This window comes from Oncorhynchus nerka, linkage group LG13, assembly GCF_034236695.1.
Source record: "Oncorhynchus nerka isolate Pitt River linkage group LG13, Oner_Uvic_2.0, whole genome shotgun sequence".
Lineage (NCBI taxonomy): Eukaryota > Metazoa > Chordata > Actinopteri > Salmoniformes > Salmonidae > Oncorhynchus > Oncorhynchus nerka.
In genome coordinates, this window is record NC_088408.1 from 28,230,085 (window position 1) to 28,255,923 (window position 25,839).

Sequence of the window (25,839 nt, forward strand, 5' to 3'; positions counted from 1 at the left end):
TCTCCCTGACAGTATTTGGCCCTGTCTGACTCGGGCCAGTCATTTTTCAACACGGTTTAAATTTTATTTACTTTGATTCGAACAAGGGAAAATAAAACAGGAAATAGACCCATAACTCAAGCTGCCCTTTGGTAATTTTTACAAAAAAATACACTGTATTTCCCATTCGTACTGGTTCACATAGATCAGCATTATCTTTTTCATGTTGTTTTAGAGAGCTCAGAGGTTCATGTGGGAGAATACATTAAGGGATCGGTGTCCCTTCCACGGGACGGTTGAGCTAACGTAGGCTAATGCGATTAGCATGAGGTTGTAAGTAACAAGAACATTTCCCAGGACATAGACATATCTGATATTGGCAGAAAGTTTAAATTCTTGTTAATCTAACTGCACTGTCCAATTTACAGTAGCTATTACAGTGAAAGAATACCATGCTATTGTTTGAGGGGAGTGCACAATTTTGAACATGAAAAGTTATTAATTAACAAATTAGGCACATTTGGGCAGTCTTGATACAGATTTCTTTAAGGAAATGCAATGGTTCATTGGATCATTCTAAAACTTTAGACATACACTGGTGCTATCTAGTGGCCAAAATATAAATTGCATATGGGCTGGAATAATACATTTTGGCCTTTCTCTTGCATTTCAAAGATGATGGTACAAAAAAATATTTTACCAGAACTATTGTGTTATATTCTACTACAGTCCTTTCACATTTCCATAAACTTCAAAGTGTTTCCTTTTAAATGGTACCAATAATATGAATATCCTTGCTTCAGGGCCTGAGCTACAGGCAGTTAAATTTGGGTATGTCATTTTAGGAGAACATTTTAAAAAGGGGCGGATCCTTAAGAGGTTTTAATCTATAATGGTATTAATAAAACTCTAAGAACATAAATCTGAATTATCACAATTAGACCTTTCATCGCTTTTTAAAACATTTGACCAGGTGTTCATCCATCAGTTTGTCTATTCAAGTGGAATAAAGAAAACATGTGTTCTTTCCACATATATATCTTCCAATGGTCTATGCCAGCCATGCGGAGATTATTACGGTTGGCACTGATCTGTAGATTTCCTCAGCACATTCAAGTAATTATTGTTCAAGTGCATGATAATGATAGCTACCTCACTAAATTAGCTGTCTCCGGGACGTGGGCTAATTTACTGCAAAAAAAAAAAGTGTACTCTTGTCTGCCTGAAATGGCAGCCATTTTGAAAGGGAGAGTTATTCTCTTAGTTGATATTTGCTAAAGCAACAAAAGCCAAACTAAATAAAAAACACTATCCTCTGATCCAGTGTTTGGACTACAATGATTGGAGGGCAACAGGTGGTCAGAAGTCATAATTGACATTGTGCAATTGTCCTGGGGCATTTTTGTGTGAAAATGCTTTGTAAAGCCAAAAGGAAATGTTTAAATGTATGTTTTGCAACTTCTTATTTTGTTTTGCTACCGTAGGCCTACAAGAAGAAACAAATAACCATTATAAAATGACTGCACCTTACATTTCAACCGTTTTTTTGCCGATTGTGTTGTTTTGCGTACATGCTCTTAAATTATTCCACTGATGATGTTATTAGTTGACAATTAGTGTAAGAAGATAAACAGTGTTTATCAGCTGCTGAATGACAAGGAAGTGACCTTAGGCCTGTTAATTAGTGCTGTATGCATAACGGCTCATTAAAGATGGGTTACACGCAAAGATGCTTGTAGCAATTACATCTTGTAATTTGTGAGACGGTTTTAATGAATGACTCAAAGGGGTTCATTCATGTCTTAAAGAGTGCTGTTAATTGTTGTGAATGAATCACTAAAACCACAATTAATAGATGATGCACACAGACAGTAGCACATTAAAGGGTAGAATGTATTTTTATAACAAGCAGGTGGAGATTTGATATGAATTGCAAGAAATATAATGTTCCAGGTCAGGAGGAGAGAAGTGGTTTGGGTTGATAGACTAATGTTTGTGCTCATGACCTTACTCTACCCCTATCTCTTTCTATCTACCCCTATCTCTTTCTATCTACCCCTATCTCTTTCTATCTACCCCTATCTCTTTCTCTCTACCCCTGTCTCTTTCTCTCTACCCCTGTCTCTTTCTCTCTACCCCTGTCTCTTTCTCTCTACCCCTGTCTCTTTCTATCTACCCCTGTCTCTTTCTCTCTACCCCTATCTCTTTCTATCTACCCCTGTCTCTTTCTCTCTACCCCTGTCTCTTTCTCTCTACCCCTGTCTCTTTCTCTCTACCCCTGTCTCTTTCTATCTACCCCTGTCTCTTTCTCTCTACCCCTATCTCTTTCTATCTACCCCTGTCTCTTTCTATCTACCCCTGTCTCTTTCTATCTACCCCAGTCTCTTTCTCGCTACCCCTGTCTCTTTCTCTCTACCCCTTTCTCTTTCTATGTACCCCTGTCTCTTTCCCTCTACCCCTGTCTCTTTCTATCTACCCCTGTCTCTTTCTCTCTACCCATGTCTCTTTCTCTCTACCCCTGTCTCTTTCTATCTACCCTTGTCTATCTACCCCTGTCTCTTTCTCTCTACCCCTGTCTCTTTCTCTCTACCCCTGTCTCTTTCTCTCTACCCCTGTCTCTTTCTATCTACCCTTGTCTCTCTACCCCTGTCTCTTTCTGTCTCTTTCTATCTACCCTTGTTTATCTACCCCTGTCTCTTTCTCTCTACCCCTGTCTCTTTCTATCTACCCTTGTCTATCTACCCCTGTCTCTTTCTATCTACCCTTGTCTATCTACCCCTGTCTCTTTCTCTCTACCCCTGTCTCTTTCTATCTACCCTTGTCTATCTACCCCTGTCTCTTTCTATCTACCCTTGTCTATCTACCCCTGTCTCTTTCTCTCTACCCCTATCTCTTTCTCTCTACCCCTGTCTCTTTCTCTCTACCCCTGTCTCTTTCTATCTACCCCTGTCTCTTTCTATCTACCCCTGTCTCTTTCTCTCTACCCCTGTCTCTTTCTCTCCCCCAGTCTCTTTCTCTCTACCCCTGTCTCTTTCTCTCTACCCCTGTCTCTTTCTCTCTACCCCTGTCTCTTTCTCTCTACCCATGTCTCTTTCTCTCTACCCCTGTCTCTTTCTATCTACCCTTGTCTATCTACCCCTGTCTCTTTCTCTCCACCCCTGTCTCTTTCTCTCTACCCTTGTCTATCTACCCCTGTCTCTTTCTCTCTACCCCTATCTCTTTCTCTCTACCCCTGTCTCTTTCTCTCTACCCCTGTCTCTTTCTATCTACCCCTGTCTCTTTCTATCTACCCCTGTCTCTTTCTCTCTACCCCTGTCTCTTTCTCTCCCCCAGTCTCTTTCTCTCTACCCCTGTCTCTTTCTCTCTACCCCTGTCTCTTTCTCTCTACCCATGTCTCTTTCTCTCTACCCCTGTCTCTTTCTATCTACCCTTGTCTATCTACCCCTGTCTCTTTCTCTCCACCCCTGTCTCTTTCTCTCTACCCTTGTCTATCTACCCCTGTCTCTTTCTGTCTCTTTCTATCTACCCTTGTTTATCTACCCCTGTCTCTTTCTCTCTACCCCTGTCTCTTTCTATCTACCCTTGTCTATCTACCCCTGTCTCTTTCTATCTACCCTTGTCTATCTACCCCTGTCTCTTTCTCTCTACCCCTGTCTCTTTCTATCTACCCTTGTCTATCTACCCCTGTCTCTTTCTATCTACCCTTGTCTATCTACCCCTGTCTCTTTCTCTCTACCCCTATCTCTTTCTCTCTACCCCTGTCTCTTTCTCTCCCCCAGTCTCTTTCTCTCTACCCCTGTCTCTTTCTCTCTACCCCTGTCTCTTTCTCTCTACCCATGTCTCTTTCTCTCTACCCCTGTCTCTTTCTATCTACCCTTGTCTATCTACCCCTGTCTCTTTCTCTCCACCCCTGTCTCTTTCTCTCTACCCTTGTCTATCTACCCCTGTCTCTTTCTCTCTACCCCTGTCTCTTTCTCTCTACCCCTGTCTCTTTCTATCTACCCCTGTCTCTTTCTCTCTACCCCTGTCTCTTTCTCTCTACCCCTGTCTCTTTCTATCTACCCCTGTCTCTTTCTATCTACCCATGTCGTTTTCTATCTACCCCTGTCTCTTTCTATCTACCCTTGTCTATCTACCCCTGTCTCTTTCTAGCTACCCATGGCTATCTACCCCTGTCTCTTTCTCTCTACCCCTGTCTCTTTCTCTCTACCCTTGTCTATATACCCCTGTCTCTTTCTCTCTACCCTTGTCTATCTATCCCTGTCTCTTTCTCTCTACCCCTGTCTCTTTCACTCTACCCCTGTCTCTTTCACTCTACCCCTGTCTCTTTCTCTCTACCCCTGTCTCTTTCTCTCTACCCCTATCTCTTTCTCTCTACCCCTGTCTCTTTCTCTCTACCCCTGTCTCTTTCTCTCTAACCCTGTCTCTTTCTCTCTACCCCTGTCTCTTTCTCTCTACCCCTGTCTCTTTCTATCTACCCCTGTCTCTTTCTCTCTACCCCTATCTCTTTCTATCTACCCCTGTCTCTTTCTATCTACCCCTGTCTCTTTCTATCTACCCCAGTCTCTTTCTCGCTACCCCTGTCTCTTTCTCTCTACCCCTTTCTCTTTCTATGTACCCCTGTCTCTTTCCCTCTACCCCTGTCTCTTTCTATCTACCCCTGTCTCTTTCTCTCTACCCATGTCTCTTTCTCTCTACCCCTGTCTCTTTCTATCTACCCTTGTCTATCTACCCCTGTCTCTTTCTCTCTACCCCTGTCTCTTTCTCTCTACCCCTGTCTCTTTCTATCTACCCTTGTCTCTCTACCCCTGTCTCTTTCTCTCTACCCATGTCTCTTTCTCTCTACCCCTGTCTCTTTCTATCTACCCTTGTCTATCTACCCCTGTCTCTTTCTCTCTACTCCTGTCTCTTTCTCTCTACCCCTGTCTCTTTCTATCTACCCTTGTTTATCTACCCCTGTCTCTTTCTCTCTACCCCTGTCTCTTTCTATCTACCCTTGTCTATCTACCCTGTCTCTTTCTATCTACCCTTGTCTATCTACCCCTGTCTCTTTCTCTCTACCCCTGTCTCTTTCTATCTACCCTTGTCTATCTACCCCTGTCTCTTTCTATCTACCCTTGTCTATCTACCCCTGTCTCTTTCTCTCTACCCCTATCTCTTTCTCTCTACCCCTGTCTCTTTCTCTCTACCCCTGTCTCTTTCTATCTACCCCTGTCTCTTTCTATCTACCCCTGTCTCTTTCTCTCTACCCCTGTCTCTTTCTCTCCCCCAGTCTCTTTCTCTCTACCCCTGTCTCTTTCTCTCTACCCCTGTCTCTTTCTCTCTACCCATGTCTCTTTCTCTCTACCCCTGTCTCTTTCTATCTACCCTTGTCTATCTACCCCTGTCTCTTTCTCTCCACCCCTGTCTCTTTCTCTCTACCCTTGTCTATCTACCCCTGTCTCTTTCTGTCTCTTTCTATCTACCCTTGTTTATCTACCCCTGTCTCTTTCTCTCTACCCCTGTCTCTTTCTATCTACCCTTGTCTATCTATCCCTGTCTCTTTCTATCTACCCTTGCTATCTACCCCTGTCTCTTTCTCTCTACCCCTGTCTCTTTCTATCTACCCTTGTCTATCTACCCCTGTCTCTTTCTATCTACCCTTGTCTATCTACCCCTGTCTCTTTCTCTCTACCCCTATCTCTTTCTCTCCACCCCTGTCTCTTTCTCTCTACCCTTGTCTATCTACCCCTGTCTCTTTCTCTCTACCCCTGTCTCTTTCTCTCTACCCCTGTCTCTTTCTATCTACCCCTGTCTCTTTCTCTCTACCCCTGTCTCTTTCTCTCTACCCCTGTCTCTTTCTATCTATCCCTGTCTCTTTCTCTCTACCCCTATCTCTTTCTATCTACCCCTGTCTCTTTCTATCTACCCCTGTCTCTTTCTATCTACCCCAGTCTCTTTCTCGCTACCCCTGTCTCTTTCTCTCTACCCCTTTCTCTTTCTATGTACCCCTGTCTCTTTCCCTCTACCCTGTCTCTTTCTATCTACCCCTGTCTCTTTCTCTCTACCCATGTCTCTTTCTCTCTACCCCTGTCTCTTTCTATCTACCCTTGTCTATCTACCCCTGTCTCTTTTCTCTCTACCCCTGTCTCTTTCTCTCTACCCCTGTCTCTTTCTCTCTCCCCTGTCTCTTTCTATCTACCCTTGTCTCTCTACCCCTGTCTCTTTCTGTCTCTTTCTATCTACCCTTGTTTATCTACCCCTGTCTCTTTCTCTCTACCCCTGTCTCTTTCTATCTACCCTTGTCTATCTACCCCTGTCTCTTTCTATCTACCCTTGTCTATCTACCCCTGTCTCTTTCTCTCTACCCCTGTCTCTTTCTCTCTACCCTTGTCTATCTACCCCTGTCTCTTTCTCTCTACCCCTATCTCTTTCTCTCTACCCCTGTCTCTTTCTCTCTACCCCTGTCTCTTTCTATCTACCCCTGTCTCTTTCTATCTACCCCTGTCTCTTTCTCTCTACCCCTGTCTCTTTCTCTCCCCAGTCTCTTTCTCTCTACCCCTGTCTCTTTCTCTCTACCCCTGTCTCTTTCTCTCTACCCATGTCTCTTTCTCTCTACCCCTGTCTCTTTCTATCTACCCTTGTCTATCTACCCCTGTCTCTTTCTCTCCACCCCTGTCTCTTTCTCTCTACCCTTGTCTATCTACCCCTGTCTCTTTCTGTCTCTTTCTATCTACCCTTGTTTATCTACCCCTGTCTCTTTCTCTCTACCCCTGTCTCTTTCTATCTACCCTTGTCTATCTACCCCTGTCTCTTTCTATCTACCCTTGTCTATCTACCCCTGTCTCTTTCTCTCTACCCCAATCTCTTTCTCTCTACCCCTGTCTCTTTCTCTCCCCCAGTCTCTTTCTCTCTACCCCTGTCTCTTTCTCTCTACCCCTGTCTCTTTCTCTCTACCCATGTCTCTTTCTCTCTACCCCTGTCTCTTTCTATCTACCCTTGTCTATCTACCCCTGTCTCTTTCTCTTCACACCTGTCTCTTTCTCTCTACCCTTGTCTATCTACCCCTGTCTCTTTCTCTCTACCCCTGTCTCTTTCTCTCTACCCCTGTCTCTTTCTATCTACCCCTGTCTCTTTCTCTCTACCCCTGTCTCTTTCTCTCTACCCCTGTCTCTTTCTATCTACCCCTGTCTCTTTCTATCTACCCTTGTCTATCTACCCCTGTCTCTTTCTAGCTACCCATGGCTATCTACCCCTGTCTCTTTCTCTCTACCCCTGTCTCTTTCTCTCTACCCTTGTCTATATACCCCTGTCTCTTTCTCTCTACCCTTGTCTATCTATCCCTGTCTCTTTCTCTCTACCCCTGTCTCTTTCACTCTACCCCTGTCTCTTTCACTCTACCCCTGTCTCTTTCTCTCTACCCCTGTCTCTTTCTCTCTACCCCTATCTCTTTCTCTCTACCCCTGTCTCTTTCTCTCTACCCCTGTCTCTTTCTCTCTAACCCTGTCTCTTTCTCTCTACCCCTGTCTCTTTCTCTCTACCCCTGTCTCTTTCTATCTACCCCTGTCTCTTTCTCTCTACCCCTATCTCTTTCTATCTACCCCTGTCTCTTTCTATCTACCCTGTCTCTTTCTATCTACCCCAGTCTCTTTCTCGCTACCCCTGTCTCTTTCTCTCTACCCCTTTCTCTTTCTATGTACCCCTGTCTCTTTCCCTCTACCCCTGTCTCTTTCTATCTACCCCTGTCTCTTTCTCTCTACCCATGTCTCTTTCTCTCTACCCCTGTCTCTTTCTATCTACCCTTGTCTATCTACCCCTGTCTCTTTCTCTCTACCCCTGTCTCTTTCTCTCTACCCCTGTCTCTTTCTATCTACCCTTGTCTCTCTACCCCTGTCTCTTTCTCTCTACCCATGTCTCTTTCTCTCTACCCCTGTCTCTTTCTATCTACCCTTGTCTATCTACCCCTGTCTCTTTCTCTCTACCCCTGTCTCTTTCTCTCTACCCCTGTCTCTTTCTATCTACCCTTGTTTATCTACCCCTGTCTCTTTCTCTCTACCCCTGTCTCTTTCTATCTACCCTTGTCTATCTACCCCTGTCTCTTTCTATCTACCCTTGTCTATCTACCCCTGTCTCTTTCTCTCTACCCCTGTCTCTTTCTATCTACCCTTGTCTATCTACCCCTGTCTCTTTCTATCTACCCTTGTCTATCTACCCCTGTCTCTTTCTCTCTACCCCTATCTCTTTCTCTCTACCCCTGTCTCTTTCTCTCTACCCCTGTCTCTTTCTATCTACCCCTGTCTCTTTCTATCTACCCCTGTCTCTTTCTCTCTACCCCTGTCTCTTTCTCTCCCCCAGTCTCTTTCTCTCTACCCCTGTCTCTTTCTCTCTACCCCTGTCTCTTTCTCTCTACCCATGTCTCTTTCTCTCTACCCCTGTCTCTTTCTATCTACCCTTGTCTATCTACCCCTGTCTCTTTCTCTACACCCCTGTCTCTTTCTCTCTACCCTTGTCTATCTACCCCTGTCTCTTTCTGTCTCTTTCTATCTACCCTTGTTTATCTACCCCTGTCTCTTTCTCTCTACCCCTGTCTCTTTCTATCTACCCTTGTCTATCTACCCCTGTCTCTTTCTATCTACCCTTGCTATCTACCCCTGTCTCTTTCTCTCTACCCCTGTCTCTTTCTATCTACCCTTGTCTATCTACCCCTGTCTCTTTCTATCTACCCTTGTCTATCTACCCCTGTCTCTTTCTCTCTACCCCTATCTCTTTCTCTCTACCCCTGTCTCTTTCTCTCCCCCAGTCTCTTTCTCTCTACCCCTGTCTCTTTCTCTCTACCCCTGTCTCTTTCTCTCTACCCATGTCTCTTTCTCTCTACCCCTGTCTCTTTCTATCTACCCTTGTCTATCTACCCCTGTCTCTTTCTCTCCACCCCTGTCTCTTTCTCTCTACCCTTGTCTATCTACCCCTGTCTCTTTCTCTCTACCCCTGTCTCTTTCTCTCTACCCCTGTCTCTTTCTATCTACCCCTGTCTCTTTCTCTCTACCCCTGTCTCTTTCTCTCTACCCCTGTCTCTTTCTATCTACCCCTGTCTCTTTCTATCTACCCATGTCGTTTTCTATCTACCCCTGTCTCTTTCTATCTACCCTTGTCTATCTACCCCTGTCTCTTTCTAGCTACCCTTGGATATCTACCCCTGTCCCTTTCTCTCTACCCCTGTCTCTTTCTCTCTACCCTTGTCTATATACCCCTGTCTCTTTCTCTCTACCCTTGTCTATCTATCCCTGTCTCTTTCTCTCTACCCCTGTCTCTTTCACTCTACCCCTGTCTCTTTCACTCTACCCCTGTCTCTTTCTCTCTACCCCTGTCTCTTTCTCTCTACCCCTGTCTCTTTCTCTCTACCCCTGTCTCTTTCTATCTACCCCTGTCTCTTTCTATCTACCCTTGTCTATCTACCCCTGTCTCTTTCTCTCTACCCCTGTCTCTTTGTACATTATATATATGTCTTGCCTCTATTTCTCATCTCTCCCCCTCTCTCTCTCACCATTAAGCTATTCTTGCTCATAATCACAAACAGACCTCAGAAATCTCTATTTCATGAATCAGAGACTACAATGTGAGCCAGTCTATGGCGGGTGCCAAGACTGCTATTATAGTGAGCTCCCATGCTGACAGGCCGTATGGAGGGGGAGTGGTGGTTGGCCCAGGGTGTGTGCCGGGGTCATCTCTCAGTGTGCCACCCATTTTCCTTTCACCAATATAACACACTAATGAGGTTGTGTGTTTGAATCTGTTGAATTCTTTGGACCCCTGTCCCCGAACCATTATGAGATCCAGAATGGAGGGAGTGAATGAGAGAGAGACGGAAAGAGAGGAAGAGAGAGAGCGTGTTAAAGGGAAAGGTGGACGGGCGTATAATCGGTTTGAATAGATACTTGTCACATCTGGATTTCACATTTAAGACACATCTGAGCCAAGGATCTGCTTAGGGTTCAGCAGACTGTGTCTGTACTTTGGCGCAAGTCACCCAACAAAGTGGGACCATCAGACATCAAATCAAATCAAATTTTATTTGTCACATACACATGGTTAGCAGATGTTAATGCGAGTGTAGCGAAATGCTTGTGCTTCTAGTCCCGACAATGCAGTAATAACCAACAAGTAATCTAGCTAACAATTCCAAAACTACTACCTTATAGACACAAGTGTAAGGGGATAAGAATATGTACATAAAGATATATGAGTGAGTGATGGTACAGAGCGGCATAGGCAAGATACAGTAGATGGTATTGAGTGCAGTATATACATATGAGATGAGTATGTAAACAAAGTGGCATAGTTAAAGTGGCTAGTGATACATGTATTACATAAAGATGCAGTAGATGATATAGAGTACAGTATATACATATACATATGAGATGAATAATGTAGGGTATGTAAACATTATATTAGGTAGCATTGTTTAAAGTGGCTAGTGATATATTTTACATCATTTCCCATCAATTTCCATTATTAAAGTGAGCTGGAGTTGAGTCAGTATGTTGGCAGCAGCCACTCAATGTTAGTGGTGGCTGTTTAACAGTCTGATGGCCTTGAGATAGAAGCTGTTTTTCAGTCTCTCGGTCCCAGCTTTGATGCACCTGTACTGACCTCGCCTTCTGGATGATAGCGGGGTGAACAGGCAGTGGCTCGGGTGGTTGTTGTCCTTGATGATCTTTATGGCCTTCCTGTGACATCGGGTGGTGTAGGTGTCCTTTCTTTTGAGATTTGTCATATGTATTAACTGGAAGGATCGTCGGGGAAATATTGCCACGTACTGAACTTTTGTGGCTGTTGTGCAACAAAAATAGTAATTTCCAAAGAGATTAATCCCCAAAAGCCTGAATAAAACACTTTTCAATTTTCTTTTGTGTTCCAAATGCCCCCCTATTGTGTCCAAGATCCTCTATCATGTGAACCACATGTAAATCTATAGGCTTATGTCTCCTCGTGGCATGATAAACGGTTGACATACCAAGCCTAACACAAATCTTATGGGGGGGAAGGATGCGTTTGATTGATTGGTTATCATTTCCACTGACAGCACATCTGTGTGAGGAGGCAAGTTTAACTACATAGAGCCCATTATTATAGGGTGGTCTTATTACCAGTTTTTAGATTGGCAAGGAGGATGATGCTGTGGTCTGAGCTGCCTCCCTGCAACACGCTCAATATCCCTTTCTGGGCATCTTCACTCCAATGGCACGCGCTCATGTGGAATGTGCTTGGCTCCGCCAGTGTTAGCAGAGTGGCTAACCTCTCATCTTCTCCTCTAGATTTCCAGTATTTTTTTATGTTTTAGAGGACATTGTTAAATTACAGTAGATTATGGACAGTTTTCACTCACTAAAGCTTTGTTTTTCTCCACAGGTTGTCTGGAATTTGAGGCGGTTTGTGGCTTTGCGATTGGTCTAGAACCAACCCTGTTAAATTATGTTGGGAGAGAAAGTGAGACATTTAATTTAGTTTTGCAAACATAAATAGGTTGAATACTACAGTAATTACCAACCAAAATATCTGTGCAACTGAGTTTCCTGTGAAATCTAATTTCAGTAAATTGGGAGCTTGATGTGGACCAATGGGCTTATTCAGTAGGGCGATAACATTACATACAAAGTGTTCAAATATTTAAATGACAGTAAAAACTGAAAAATTACATATGCTACATATCACAATGTCTCTATTGAAGAATACATTTTATATCATAAAGAGAAGCCAGGAGAATATAGATCTGGCTGTCAACACAAAGCCAAGAAACAACGTTATCTTTTTAAAATTATTATAAATGAATATGGATGTTACTATTTTATTCACAGTCATCACTGGATTCTAACTCTGTAATCCTCTAGACGGAATGTGTGTGTGTGTGTGTGTGTGTGCGAGCATCTATAAGCATGTTTGTGTCATACTCTATGGAGTCTCTGGCCATCTAATTCGACGGTTAACTACTAAAACAACATTCAAAGAGTAATAGATTAAAGCCTTGTTATGTGGAGGCCCCTGTGAGAAATCACACACTTCTCATTGCTGTACATTGTCCTCGCCAGGGACTACATGTTCTTGGGGATTTCTTCAGGACAAGGTCATTATTCACGGGGAAAGTGAGGACACAGTACAGAGGAACACCAAAAACCTCCAATGAATAGTGAGAGTGAGGCTCTACAAGCCAAGACAGCCAATCAAGTGAAAGGGTGACTGTAATTGTAACCAATCAACTGCTAGCTAGAACATGTAGTACAAGTCAATAGACTTTTTGAGAAAACAATTATTTTAAATTCAGTTTCTCTAATTGAATGAGTTGAATGAAATAACACCTTTACTTTTTTTGATTGATTCCTCTCAATGACCCTGTGTGCAAACTGAGCAGGCAGCAATTTTGTAACAGGCTGTTACAACAATGACCTAAATCAAAATATACAGTAATGTGTTGTAAGCAGTTTATTATTGAAAGAAAATAGGAAAAATATGTGTCCTCCCTAATATTGCTCTTGGGAAGGTATTCCGTCAGGTGAGCAAACAAACATTACAGCCTGGCCAACATCAGATAATGTATTTCAACTAATCATAATGCAACAACACATTAATGGTTTTCAAACTATGCAAACCATGAACATGCTGCCATCTACTGTTTTGACTGTTAATTCAAGTCTGACAGCCTATATCTCCAGCTTGACTCACACATACACATGTTTGTGGTTAAATTGATTGAATCCATGTTTTCAATTACAGGAGGGTGAAAGAGTTTTTGTCTCCTAACATAATGGATGTAATAGTGGATGTAAATGCCAATTTCCTTTTAAATGTCCAGACATTACATTTAGAGGGTGAAAGCAGGATTTATCACTCAGGGTACAGTGCTTCACTAGGCCTGTTTGTGTACCCACATAGGTCAGATGTTAAACAAGCAGGGAAATCAGAACGTAACAGTGATTCCTGGAAATACTTACTGTACATTACAAAATGAGTGAATCGTGTTCAGTTTTTATTACATTTTACAGCCAGGTTCTGGCGTGAATAGGATTATAAACTCAAACACACAAATACAGACAAAGAAACACACACTACAAACACACACACATACACACAGAGAGAGTTTCCAGATCTCCATAGGGAGTGCATGAAGGTTTACTGGCATCAAACAGACGTTCACTGGAATGGGTCAACGCCCAGAGAAAGAGAGCCAGAAAGAAGAACTCCATCTTGTCTAACAAGGGAGTGCTGAAATTAATCAGGGGGTTAGTCAGTCTGCTTGGTGGCTCCCTCCTGGACTCATTTGTTTTGACCTCAACAACGTTCCCATCGTATCATGGTGAAGTTTTGACCTCTAGAAGGGATGGGAAGAGATATGACCTATAGATGACCAGTCAGAACTATGCACTATTGTTGTACAGTACTCAGTAGTAGTGTGTGTGTGTGTGTGTGTGTGTGTGTGTGTGTGTGTGTGTGTGTGTGTGTGTGTGTGTGTGTGTGTGTGTGTGTGTGCGTGTGTGTGTGTGTAAAATCACTAGGGAAGTCAAGCCAGTAAAAAAGCCATATTACAACCTATGTTGTGATAATTGCATTGTTTGCCCTATAACGCATTCGTTTATACGCCACCGTGATATACAATAAGGCAGAGACAACAAAATATTGAACTTCAATCGTCTCAGGCCAGTGGCACAACATATTCATTTATGGTTCAGATCAGAATCGGCATCATAATCATTGGCCTGTACAGAGAATTAAGTCCAAATCCCCATCTCCATCCATGGCTTAGGAAAGGGACGATTTAGCAAGCTATCTACTGCAGGACATCAACACAAGCAGACCAGAAACAGATACGCTTTTCTGAAAATGACATTTTGCAAAGGAAGTGATTTGATTGGTATGCAGTCAATTCCAAACTGACCTCCCTTGGGGGGCGTTCTGCTGCAACCCAGGGACAACTGATTGGCTAATTATGTTTTATTTCTTGTATCAAGGGAGACAAATGCTCGCTGGTATCAATCAATCAAATGCTACAGTGGCAACATGTTATTCCTTTAGAGTCTCAGTATGTATTATGACACAAGATAATGGGAAAAGATGCATAGGCCCTATGACATGAACGTTGTGTTCATCTGGAAAACATACTGTATTACTGCAATAGAAATACCTGTCACTAAATGTAGGTCTTTACTACTGGTAAACAGAAACTTTATTATAATATTTGGCCATCAAATTGTCATTGCCTACTGTAACAAAGAGACTATACACTGTGTCAAAGTCACAAGCTGTGATCTTGTCAACCAATAACAACAGGTTGAGGAAAGGTCCAGAGAGCGCTAGCGTTCATCAGCCCTTGACTTCCGATTTCAGGTGTTGGGGATGAGCTGTTTGAGTGGGCTGGGAGATGGTGCAGTCACCAGCAGGGGACTTCCTAACACAGGCTTCCTTATGTATTGTTACAGATAGAGAATTGTACAATGCAGGTTCGTGGACAACTCTGCTAGGGGAGAAGCTTAAACAACATGTATTCTCTTTTCTGATTTACTGAAATTAGATACCATACTGTAGTGTTTGTTGTCTTTGTATTCCCCCGCCCCTATATTTGAAGCACGACTCTACCAGGGGACCTGCTGGTTCAGCACCCACAGTTCTGCCAGCGCCTGCTTCTGGGTCTGCTGTTCAGACTACTCCATTGAGGACTGCATTCAACTTGTTGTCACTGGTAAATATAAACTTCTTTGTCACAACATTTTCCTCAACTACAGTGGCTCTGCCGCAATGATAGAACACCGATTCAGAGAATCCTTTTGACAGGGGACTTGGTTACCTCTGTTCATTGTGACTATGAGTTTAAAAAATATATATTTTGCAGTTCAAAAGGCAAAGGTTTTGGGGGCTCTCATGTGACTGCAGCAAGAACAAACCTTAACTTGGCAAGGAAGCCTGCTCGGGTAAATTAAATGCAGGCTAACTTGTCAAAAGCTTGGTTTGTGGCCTCCCAAGTGGTGCAGCAGTCTAAGACACTGCATTATAGTGTTAAAGGTGTCACTACAAGCCTGGGTTCAATCCCTGGCTTTATCACAACCGGCTGTGATTGGGAGTCCCGTAGGGTGCTGCACAATTGGTAGAGCGTCATCTGGACGCATGCCTCCCGAGCCCTTTGGGGAGTTGCAGCGATGAGACAAGATTGAAATTGTGGTGATTTTTTGGTTTGTTGCAAATCTGGGTTTGTATTGATCTGTGTTGATAACAGTATAACCTTAAATAATCTTCATGCAACTACATATTTTTACACACACAAACTGTCCGTAGCCCAGCCAAGTTGTCTACAAACTCTGTGAGTGCCTCAACCCATACTCTGGCCTCTGTGAGTCTGATATTGTGCCTACTACATCTTGCAATGTTGTCATTTTAGAACTAATACCTAGAACTTACAGTGCCTTCAGAATGTATTCAGACCCCTTGTCTTTTTCTCACTTTGTTACGTTAGTCTTATTCTAAAATGTATTAAACATGTTTTTTTCCCTCATCAATCTACACACAATAACCCAGAATGACAAAGCAAAACAGTTTTTTAGAAATAATTTGTCACATCCTGACCTTAGTTCCTTTTTTTATGTCTCTATTTTAGTTTGGTCAGGGCGTGAGTTGGGGTGGGCATTCTATGTTTTTGTTCTATGTTTTGTATTTCTGCTTTTGGCCTGGTATGGTTCCCAATCAGAGGCAGCTGTCAATCGTTGTCTCTGATTGAGAACCATACTTAGGCAGCCTGTTTTCTCACTATGGATTGTGGGTAGTTGTTTTCTGTCTTTGTATTAGTTACCAGAAGGAACTGTTTTGGTTGTTCTTTTAGTTGACTTTGTATTGTAGTGTTCAGTTCAGTTTAATAAAATGACGAACACTTACCACGCTGCATATTGGTCCGATCCTTCCCACTCTTCCTCAGAAGAGGAAGAAAACTGTTACATATTTGCTAACTTACGGATGGAAATATTACAATTACATACGTTTTCAGACCCTTTACTCAGTACTTTGTTGAAGCACCTTTGGCAGCAATTACAGCCTCAAGTCTTTTTGGGTATGACGCTACAAGCTTGGCACACCTGCATTTGAGGACTTTCTCCCATTCTGCTCTGCAGATCCTCTCAAGCTCTTTCTATAAGGGCACAAGGCGAGACCCAGATGCAGACACGAGAGGCAGATGGTTTGAGTCTTGATATTTATTAAACAATCCAAAAGGGGTAGGCAAGAGAATGGTCGTGGACAGGCAAAAGGTCAAAACCAGTCCAAGAGGTACAGAGTGGCAGGCAGGCTCAAGGTCAGGGCAGGCAGAATGGTCAGGCAGGCGGGTCCAGAAAACAGGCAAGGGTCAAAACCGGGAAGACTACCAAAAGAGAATAGAAGCAGGAGTACGGGAAAAACGCTGGTTGACTTGAAAAACAAACCAGACGAACTGGCACAGAGAGACAGGAGAAACAGGGATACAATACACCAGGGGATAATCAACGACACCTGGAGGGAGTGGAGACAATCACAAGACAGGTGAAACAGATCAGGGTGTGACACTGTCAGGTTGGATGGGTAGTGTCGCTGCACAGCTATTTGCAGGTCTCTCCAGAGATGTTCGATCGAGTTCAAGTCCAAGCTCTGGCTGGGTCACTCAAGGACATTCAGAGACTTGTCCCGAAGCCACTCCTGAGTTGTCTTGGCTATGTGCTTAGGGTTTCCTGTTGGAAAGTGAACATTTGGCCCAGTGTGAAGTCCTGAGTGCTCTGGAGTAGGTTTTCATCAAGGATCTCTCTGTACTTTGATCCGTTCATCTTTGCATCGATCCTGACTAGTCTCCCAGTCCCTGCCGCTGAAACACATCCCCACAGCATGATACTACCACCACCATGCTTCACCGTAGGGATAGTGCCAGGTTTCCTCCAGATGTGACGCTTGGCATTCAGGCCAAAGAGTTCAATCTTGGTTGCCTTTCAACAAACTCCAAGCGGGCTATCATGTACTGAGGAGTGGCTTCCATCTTGCCACTCTACGATTAAGGCCTGATTGGTGGAGTGCTGCAGTGAAGGTTGTCCAGCTCCACAGAGGAACTCTAGAGCACTGTCAGAGTGATCATCAGGTTCTTGGTTACTTCCCTGACCAAGGCCCTTCTCCCCCGATTGCTCAGTTAGGCCGGGCGGCCAGCTCTAGGAAGAGTCTTGGTGGTTCTAAGCTTCTTCCATTTAAGAATGATGGAGGTCACTGTGTTCTTTGGGACCTTCAATGCTGCAGAAATGTTTTGGTACCCTTCCCCATATCTGTGCCTCAACACAATCCTGTCTCGGAGCTCTACGGACAGTTCCTTCGGCCTCATGGCTTGGTTTTTGCGCTGACATGCACTGTCAACTGTGGGACCTTATATAGACAAGTGTCTGCCTTTCCAAATCACGTCCAATTGCATTTATCATATGTGGACTCCAATCAGGTTGTAGAAACATCTCAAGGATGATCAATGGAAACAGGACACACCTGAGCTCAATTTCGAGTCTCATAGCAAAGGGTCTGAATACTTGTGTAAATAAGGTATTTCTGTTTAATTTTTTATCCATTTGCAAAAAAATATATATAAACCTGTTTTCACTTTGTCATTGTGGGGTATTTTAGATTGCTGAGGAAAAAGTTGTTTTTTTTAGCCTATTTTAGGGTAAGGCTTTAACGTAACAAATTGTGGGAAAAGACAAGGGGTCTGAATACTTTCCGAAGGCACTGTACATCAATCAAAACATGATGGAGAAAGAAAATTGTCGGTATTCATATCAATATTCTTCTGTATTTCCTTAATCATTTCAGCACGATGTGCCTAGAAAGCCTGTTCGTGTAAATGTTATATAGCTTAACCTGCCAATAGGGGGCGGCAGGTAGCCTAGTGGTTAGAGCGTTGGACTAGTTACTGAAATGGTTGCAAGATCAAATCCCCGAGCTGACAAGATAAAAATCTGCTGTTCTTCCCCTGAACAAGGCAGTTAACCCACTGTTCCTAGGCTGTCATTGAAAATAAGAATTTGTTCTTAACTGACTTGCCTAGTTAAATCAAAATAGCTTTTTTGATTACCTATATATTTGTTTTTAATACTGTTTACTCATAAATCATTTTCATATTAGGTTATATAATAATCAGCCATTTGCACTTTCTACCGGCCCCTCTCCAGCCCTGCTACGGGCCTCTATGAAGACCACCTCACCTTTCTCCCAGACCTCCTCTGTTACAGCCTTTGTGAATACCACCTCACCTTTCTCCCGGACCCCTTCTGTTACAGCCTTTGTGAAGACCACCTCACCTTTCTCCCAGACCTCTTCTGTTACAGCCTTTGTGAAGACCACCTCACCTTTCTCCCAGACCCCCTCTGTTACAGCCTTTGTGAAGACCACCTCACCTTTCTCCCAGACCTCTTCTGTTACAGCCTTTGTGAAGACCACCTCACCTTTCTCCCAGACCTCTTCTGTTACAGCCTTTGTGAAGACCACCTCACCATTCTCCCAGACCCCCTCTGTTACAGCCTTTGAGAAGACCACCTCACCTTTCTCCCAGACCTCCTCTGTTACAGCCTTTGTGAAGACCACCTCACCTTTCTCCCAGACCCCCTCTGCTACAGCCTTTGTGAAGACCACCACTGTCTCTGCTGTCTCTCAGGGCACCAACAGCTCTAGTAGAGCTTCTGTAAGTGCTCTCTTCTGCTATAGCCTTGAAGAGGAACCTCAGTACATAACACACTGTCATTTCTTAACGAATAGCATTACATCCATTAAAACATGGCAGAAACAAAACTATGTGTCAGTGTTTTGATGAAGATATTGTAATCATATTCATTTATTTTTGTCTCGTTTTGCATTCTGTTGTCTTTTTCATTTTCAGGAGAGCTAATTGGTGTATGGACTATCTGCTCAGGCAGACTGAGAAGGCCATGCAGGACATGGACCCTGAATCGGAGGAGACTGATTTTGAGGACTATGCAATGGACCCCACAGTTGGTAGTCTTCTGGATGACTTCACCACCACTACTGCCGACTTCTCTGCTGCAATCCCCACCCAGGCTGCTCCCACTGCAGTCCAACCTGCTTCCTCCAGTGCCAAGTCTGCTGCCACCAGTACCTGGCCTACTTCCCCCACAGCCCAGTCTGCTGCCACCAGTACCTGGCCTACTTCCCCCACAGCCCAGTCTGCTGCCACCAGTACCTGGCCTACTTCCCCCACAGCCCAGTCTGCTGCCACCAGTACCTGGCCTACATCCCCCACAGCCCAGTCTGCTGCCACCAGTACCTGGCCTACTTCCCCCACAGCCCAGTCTGCTGCCACCAGTACCTGGCCTACTTCCCCCACAGCCCAGTCTGCTGCCACCAGTACCTGGCCTACTTCCCCCACAGCCCAGTCTGCTGCCACCAGTACCTGGCCTACTTCCTCCACAGCCCAGTCTGCTGCCACCACACCTGGCCTACTTCCCCCACAACCCAGTCTGCTGCCACCAGTACCTGGCCTACATCCCCCACAGCCCAGTCTGCTGCCACCAGTACCTGGCCTACATCCCCCACAGCCCAGTCTGCTGCCACCAGTACCTGGCCTACTTCCCCCACAGCCCAGTCTGCTGCCACCAGTACCTGGCCTACTTCCCCCACAGCCCAGTCTGCTGCCACCAGTACCTGGCCTACTTCCCCCACAGCCCAGTCTGCTGCCACCAGTACCTGGCCTACATCCCCCACAGCCCAGTCTGCTGCCACTAGTACCTGGCCTACTTCCCCCACAGCCCAGTCTGCTGCCACCAGTACCTGGCCTACTTCCCCCACAGCCCAGTCTGCTGCCACCAGTACCTGGCCTACTTCCCCCACAGCCCAGTCTGCTGCCACTAGTACCTGGCCTACTTCCCCACAGCCCAGTCTGCTGCCACCAGTACCTGGCCTACTTCCCCCACAGCCCAGTCTGCTGCCACCAGTACCTGGCCTACTTCCCCCACAGCCCAGTCTGCTGCCACTAGTACCTGGCCTACTTCCCCCACAGCCCAGTCTGCTGCCACCAGTACCTGGCCTACTTCCCCCACAGCCCAGTCTGCTGCCACTAGTACCTGGCCTACTTCCCCCACAGCCCAGTCTGCTGCCACCAGTACCTGGCCTACTTCCCCCACAGCCCAGTCTGCTGCCACCAGTACCTGGCCTACTTCCCCCACAGCCCAGTCTGCTGCCACCAGTACCTGGCCTACTTCCCCCACAGCCCAGTCTGCTGCCACCAGTACCTGGCCTACTTCCCCCACAGCCCAGTCTGCTGCCAGTCAAGTACACCCATGCAAAAAACTTGATTGGTTTGATCAGTGGCAACGCGTCACTAGTTTCCAGATAGACTCTGCTGTACTCCAGCCCTTTTAATCTTTCTAAAATTAGGGTCTTGATTCAATCAGATTGAGCGTTACCCCGCGGTTGCTCTTGTGTGTCACAAACCACTCCCTTCCTTCCCACTTGGCACACACTGGTTGAATCAACATTGTGTCCACATCAATTCAATGAAATGACGTTGAACCAATGTGGAATAGACGTTGAATTGAGGTCTGTGCCCAATGAGTTATTATTCCTACCAAGTTAGAAGTTCAAAACGATGATATGGGGGGGATTTAAAATCTGTCAATCTAGGGTCTATAGCCTACAACAGAACATCACGCCTTCAAGTGTTTGTACTTGTAACATGGCTGCAGGAACTTCTAATGTCGCTGCATGGGATTTGCCGGATATAAAGTCGGGTGGTTTCATTGCATCCAATGGCAATGTAGGTGATAACATTTTCACAGAAAGAGTGACATTGCTTTCAATACCTCATGCTAATTTGCATTGCGTAGCAGTGGGGGCAATAAAGCAGAGGCATCCTATTAGAAGAGTTGGAGGCGTGGCTTTCAGTGTGTGAATGTCATTACAGTTAAAGTGTTATGTTTTAATATTATCAAGCTTATACCTATACTCTGCCAGCACTGAATCACAAATTATATTTGTATAAGTGCATGTGATATGAAAGACCATGGAAAGGTTTCCATTTGTCGAGATTGCCACCATTTGGTTACAATATTGTAGCCAGTAAATTTGAACTATTATAAAGAATGTATTTGGTAAATCGTGAAATTAGTTCATGTTATGGAACCAACTTAATATCTTTATTTACAGGAAATGTATCTAATTGCTTGTAACCCAATTAAAGAAATGTGGATAGGTAACTCCAAAGTGAAAAATCTACTTTTATTTATTAACCGTTATTTAACTAGGCAAGTCAGTTAAGAACAAATTCTTATTGACAATGACGGCCTACCAACAGGTAAAAGGCCTCCTGCGGAGATAAAAAATAAAAATACATTTAAAAAATATTTTTTTAAATGGGTTGTATTAACATTAAATATTAGTTTGTATCAATGTTGTTTGTTAGGTTTAACCAAATGGGAAAGCAAGTTGAGTGTTGACATGAAATATAGATTTGTTAATAATAAAATATAACAGTTGGCATTCAATCATAAATTTGGTTTCAACAAATGTAGTTAGGTTTACTCAACAACAAAAAATAACTTATTTACTTGTAACCAGTTGAAAAAATGTTGGGGGGTGCATATCAAAAACTGTGGTGATGATCAGGTGTACTTTGCATACCACTTGTTTGGTTCAACCTGGTCTTGCGCAAGACGGGAAGGGGTTGTGCAATGTGTTTAAGCAGAAAGGTGAACACTCCCGCTTTAGTACGTGCTTGGACAAGGCACGAGCTTGTTTGTACAGTAGAACATTGAATTGTTCTTACTTCGAGCTTCTGGACATTTGAGCACTGCGCGAACATGGATTGGTAACGTGGGACCCCTTTACATCCTGAATACAGTTTTGGAATGCCTGCTAGGGTAGTGTTTTGAAAGCAAAAACCAACAATATGACTAACAAAGGTGTAGATGCCACTAGAATTCTAGAGAAGGGTCCGGAATACCTTCGGAAACAGATGGAACTGGAGAGCGAAGAGACGGGACGCATGAGCGCAGTGGAGATGCTTGCCGCAAGTAAAAAACAGTATGTCAAAAGTCAACAGGTGTTCAACTCGATACAGGAGCCCGTGGTTAGTTTTGGATCTGCCTCTGTTAGTAGTAACGGATCGTCTAATCGGAGCTCCAACATGAACTGTAGGAACAGTGGGAGGAATTCGCCTGCGGGTACAAGCAGTGTGCAAGGAGGGCCTTCGCCGCCAGTGGACAAAAATGCGGTGCATCGGACGAGCTCCAAAAGAAGAGACTCACTTTTACTGTACCGACAGAAATGTGAACTTGTGAAAGCATCGACGCGTGAAAAAAATAAACTGAATTTGGGGCGCAGGTTGTTGCTCAGCTCTCTGGATAAGGCAAGTTTACTACCTGAGGCATCAGGTAAGGAATGTGAGGCAGAGGAAATGTATACCAAATTTACGACACCCGAAGGACTTGCCAAGGAATGTGATTCAAAGGCTGGCTATTCGAAACCCATACAGCCAGAAACACAATCTCTATCCACAGATGAAGAATGGACGGACATAAAAGTGTCCCCAGGTGTGATGCAGAGACCCACTCACAAAAGAGTAGCGGAAGTTCAGAGGACTCGCAAAGGGGTCGGCCGTTCTCACTCTGACATCAGCTCAAGATATTCCAAAAACTTTGCCGACTTTGATGCCTTCTTCAAATACTGCGGACTGAATGGCGAAGTCATAGAATCCCTGGGCAAAGATAACTTTTCCGCATGTTCGGATGAACGTGTCAATAAAATCCGAAGCGTCAGCATCTCGACGTCAGATGACGGGTTCACACGGAATAGTGGCGAGGACAGTAACGAAGGATTACTGGAAGAGGAGATGCATGAAACTGTTCGACAGGGGACATCGGTCATTGAGCGCAATGCCAGGATTATAAAATGGCTGTACAGCTGTAAAAATGCCAAAGAGTCTGGGAAGAAATTACGAGATCTAAACTGACATTTCTGTATTCAACGCCTACATATAGGCTTATTTAGCAGTGTAGGCCTCTCTATTAGGTTCTGCCTATAGGCTGCCTGTTTTAGGCCTAGTCCTACAACATAACCTTAGCTATTCCTTACCCACTAAAATGTTAAACTGCGTCTGCCTCTGAAATACTACATGACATTCCTGGCCTTCACACAATGTTTTCTTGGCTATTGCACAATAGGTTATATGTTTGTGTGTGTGTGTGTTTGTTTTACTATCCTTGTGCGGAACAGAAGTCCTCACAAGGATAGTAAAATAAGGACAATTCAGGTAAGTGGAGGAAATGTTGCTTGTTCCCACAAGAAAAAAGGCCATTTTAGACACAGGTGTTTGGGTTACAATTAGGGTTAGGGAAAATATGATTTTGAATGAGAATCAATTGTTTGGTCCCAACAAGGATAGTAAAAACAAACATGTGTGTGTGATTTCACTGATCACTACTTCGCTGATAAAACACGTTTATTGGTTGTGTGTGAATGCTTATGTGTTAGTACAAATGTTACAAGTCCAAATAGTCAACCAAGACAATCTGTGAGGTCTATCTTTGGACTAGGTTTTATTATTGCTGTTATTTTTCTATAGACAATGACCTGTATTTCTGGTGGAAATAGACCTTTGTACAGTATGTGTTCTTATGTCAATTAAACCGTTAACCTCTTCCGGAGTACAATTTCATGAACAGTTCTATTGGAATGCCAAAGCACATCTAGTTACTGCCACATTGTAGAATCATTAAACAGGTCACTCAATACTGGGGATAAATATCATTGTCTGAGCTCGAGGCAACCGGAACAAAAGTTTCTTGTCTCTCGGGCAGGTAGTCATGAAGCAGCCATGAGAGAGTGCACCTGGTCATTTGAAAATGTATTAGGTTAAAGGTCAATGATGGAATGTAACTGAATATCTCTTCCTTTTTTTTCCTTGCACATTCCGTCACTAGCACTCGTCTCAATTTCCCTCTCTCTCTGTTCTCCCCTCAACCCTACCTTCTTCACTCCCTGTAATTACAGGTCACAGGCAGTAACATGACAGGAAGACAAGTGAGGGGGAGAGAGAACACAGAATCACACACTCCTGTGTGTATATGGATTATACATTCTTTATACACATGTCCATCTGTTAGCACACACATCCCACTGGGCACAAGCTGGTTGAATCAATGTTGTTTCAATGTCATTTGTCAATGTTTTGTGATGTGGAATCCATGTGGGAAATACATTTGATTTGAAAAAAGTAATCAACGTTAACTGTTGTTTTGAGGGTGACATTTCAACCCCAGAATTATGTCATCATGGTAACCAATTTTTAACATAGACAAACCTTGTATTAAATATGTTGAAGTTGTACATTTGAAACAACATCAGATCTTCAACATTATATCCACTATCAAAAAACTAAACAATAGGCTGAGCAGTACCTCCTACTGGAGAATTGAGCTATCTACATCTATCCATTATGTCCCCCCCCTCCAGGGTTTTAACCAAGCCCTGCCCCACTTATCTTTGATATTTGTCACCCACTACTACCAATGTGCTATCGTGAGAATGATTATTGAGAGATCTCTTAATAAGTGGGCAACAGGTAGCCTATCGGTTAAGAACGTTGGGCCAGAAACTGAAAGGTTGCTGGTTCCAATACACCAGGTGAAAACTGTCAATGTGCCTGTTAAAGGACTAAAATGTAAATATAGTGACTAGATTCACTGTAGCTATCAGAGTCATTCTAAAGGGAAGGCTTAACAGAGCAAATGAAGTGTAAGCAGACTTTACAAATCATCCAGTATTTCATCAATGATACTATTTTGGCCTATATACTGTAGCATTTGCAAAGTCATCAACAGATCTTGTTTTACATTTAACCCCAGGGTTCAACTAAAAATAGACAATACATATACAGTGCATTTGGAAAGTATTCAGACCCCTTGACTTTTTCCACATTTTTGTTACGTTACAGCCTTATTCTAAAATGGATTCAATTGGGTTTTTTCCTCATCAATCTACACACACATAATGACCAAGCAAAAACAGGGTTAGACATTTTAGCAAATTTATTACAAATGAAAAGTAACACATTTACATATCACATTTACCCTTTTCTTTGTACTTTGTTGAAACACCCAAGATCTCTGGCTGGGCCACTCAAGGACATTCAGAGACTTGTCACTCCTGCGTTGTCAAACGGGCTGTCATGTGCCTTTTACTGAGGAGTGGCTTCCATCAGTTTCTCATAGCAAACAGTCTGAATACTTATGTAAATAAAGTATTTCTGGGGGTTTTCTTGTAATAGATTTGCTAACATTTCTAAAAACCTGTTTCGTTTTTTAATTATGGTGTATTGTGTGTAGATTTTTTTATTTTTTTTATTTTTTTATTTCACATTTATTTAACCAGGTAGGCAAGTTGAGAACAAGTTCTCATTTACAATTGCGACCTGGCCAAGATAAAGCAAAGCAGTTCGACACATACAACGACACAGAGTTACAAATGGAGTAAAACAAACATACAGTCAATAATACAGTAAAAAAAAACAAGTCTATATACAATGTGAGCAAATTAGGTGAGAAGGGAGGTAAAGGCAAAAAAGGCCATGGTGGCAAAGTAAATACAATATAGCAAGTAAAACACTGGAATGGTAGTTTTGCAATGGAAGAATGTGCAAAGTAGAAATAAAAATAATGGGGTGCAAAGGAGCAAAATAAATAAATTAATTAAATACAGTTGGGAAAGAGGTAGTTGTTTGGGCTAAATTATAGGTGGGCTATGTACAGGTGCAGTAATCTGTAAGATGCTCTGACAGTTGGTGCTTAAAGATAGTGAGGGAGATAAGTGTTTCCAATTTAAGAGATTTTTGTAGTTCGTTCCAGT

The 25,839-nt window shown here is 43.5% G+C and overlaps 1 protein-coding gene across 1 annotated transcript; it reads left to right on the forward strand.

The window, feature by feature from the left end:
* Window positions 1-21,688: 21,688 nt before the first annotated feature.
* fam110c (family with sequence similarity 110 member C) lies at window positions 21,689-23,633 on the forward strand. Its single transcript, XM_029678792.2, has one exon. The coding sequence runs from the start codon at window positions 21,884-21,886 to the stop codon at window positions 22,943-22,945; it is 1,062 nt and encodes a 353-aa protein (XP_029534652.1). The 5' UTR covers window positions 21,689-21,883; the 3' UTR covers window positions 22,946-23,633.
* Window positions 23,634-25,839: the final 2,206 nt, after the last annotated feature.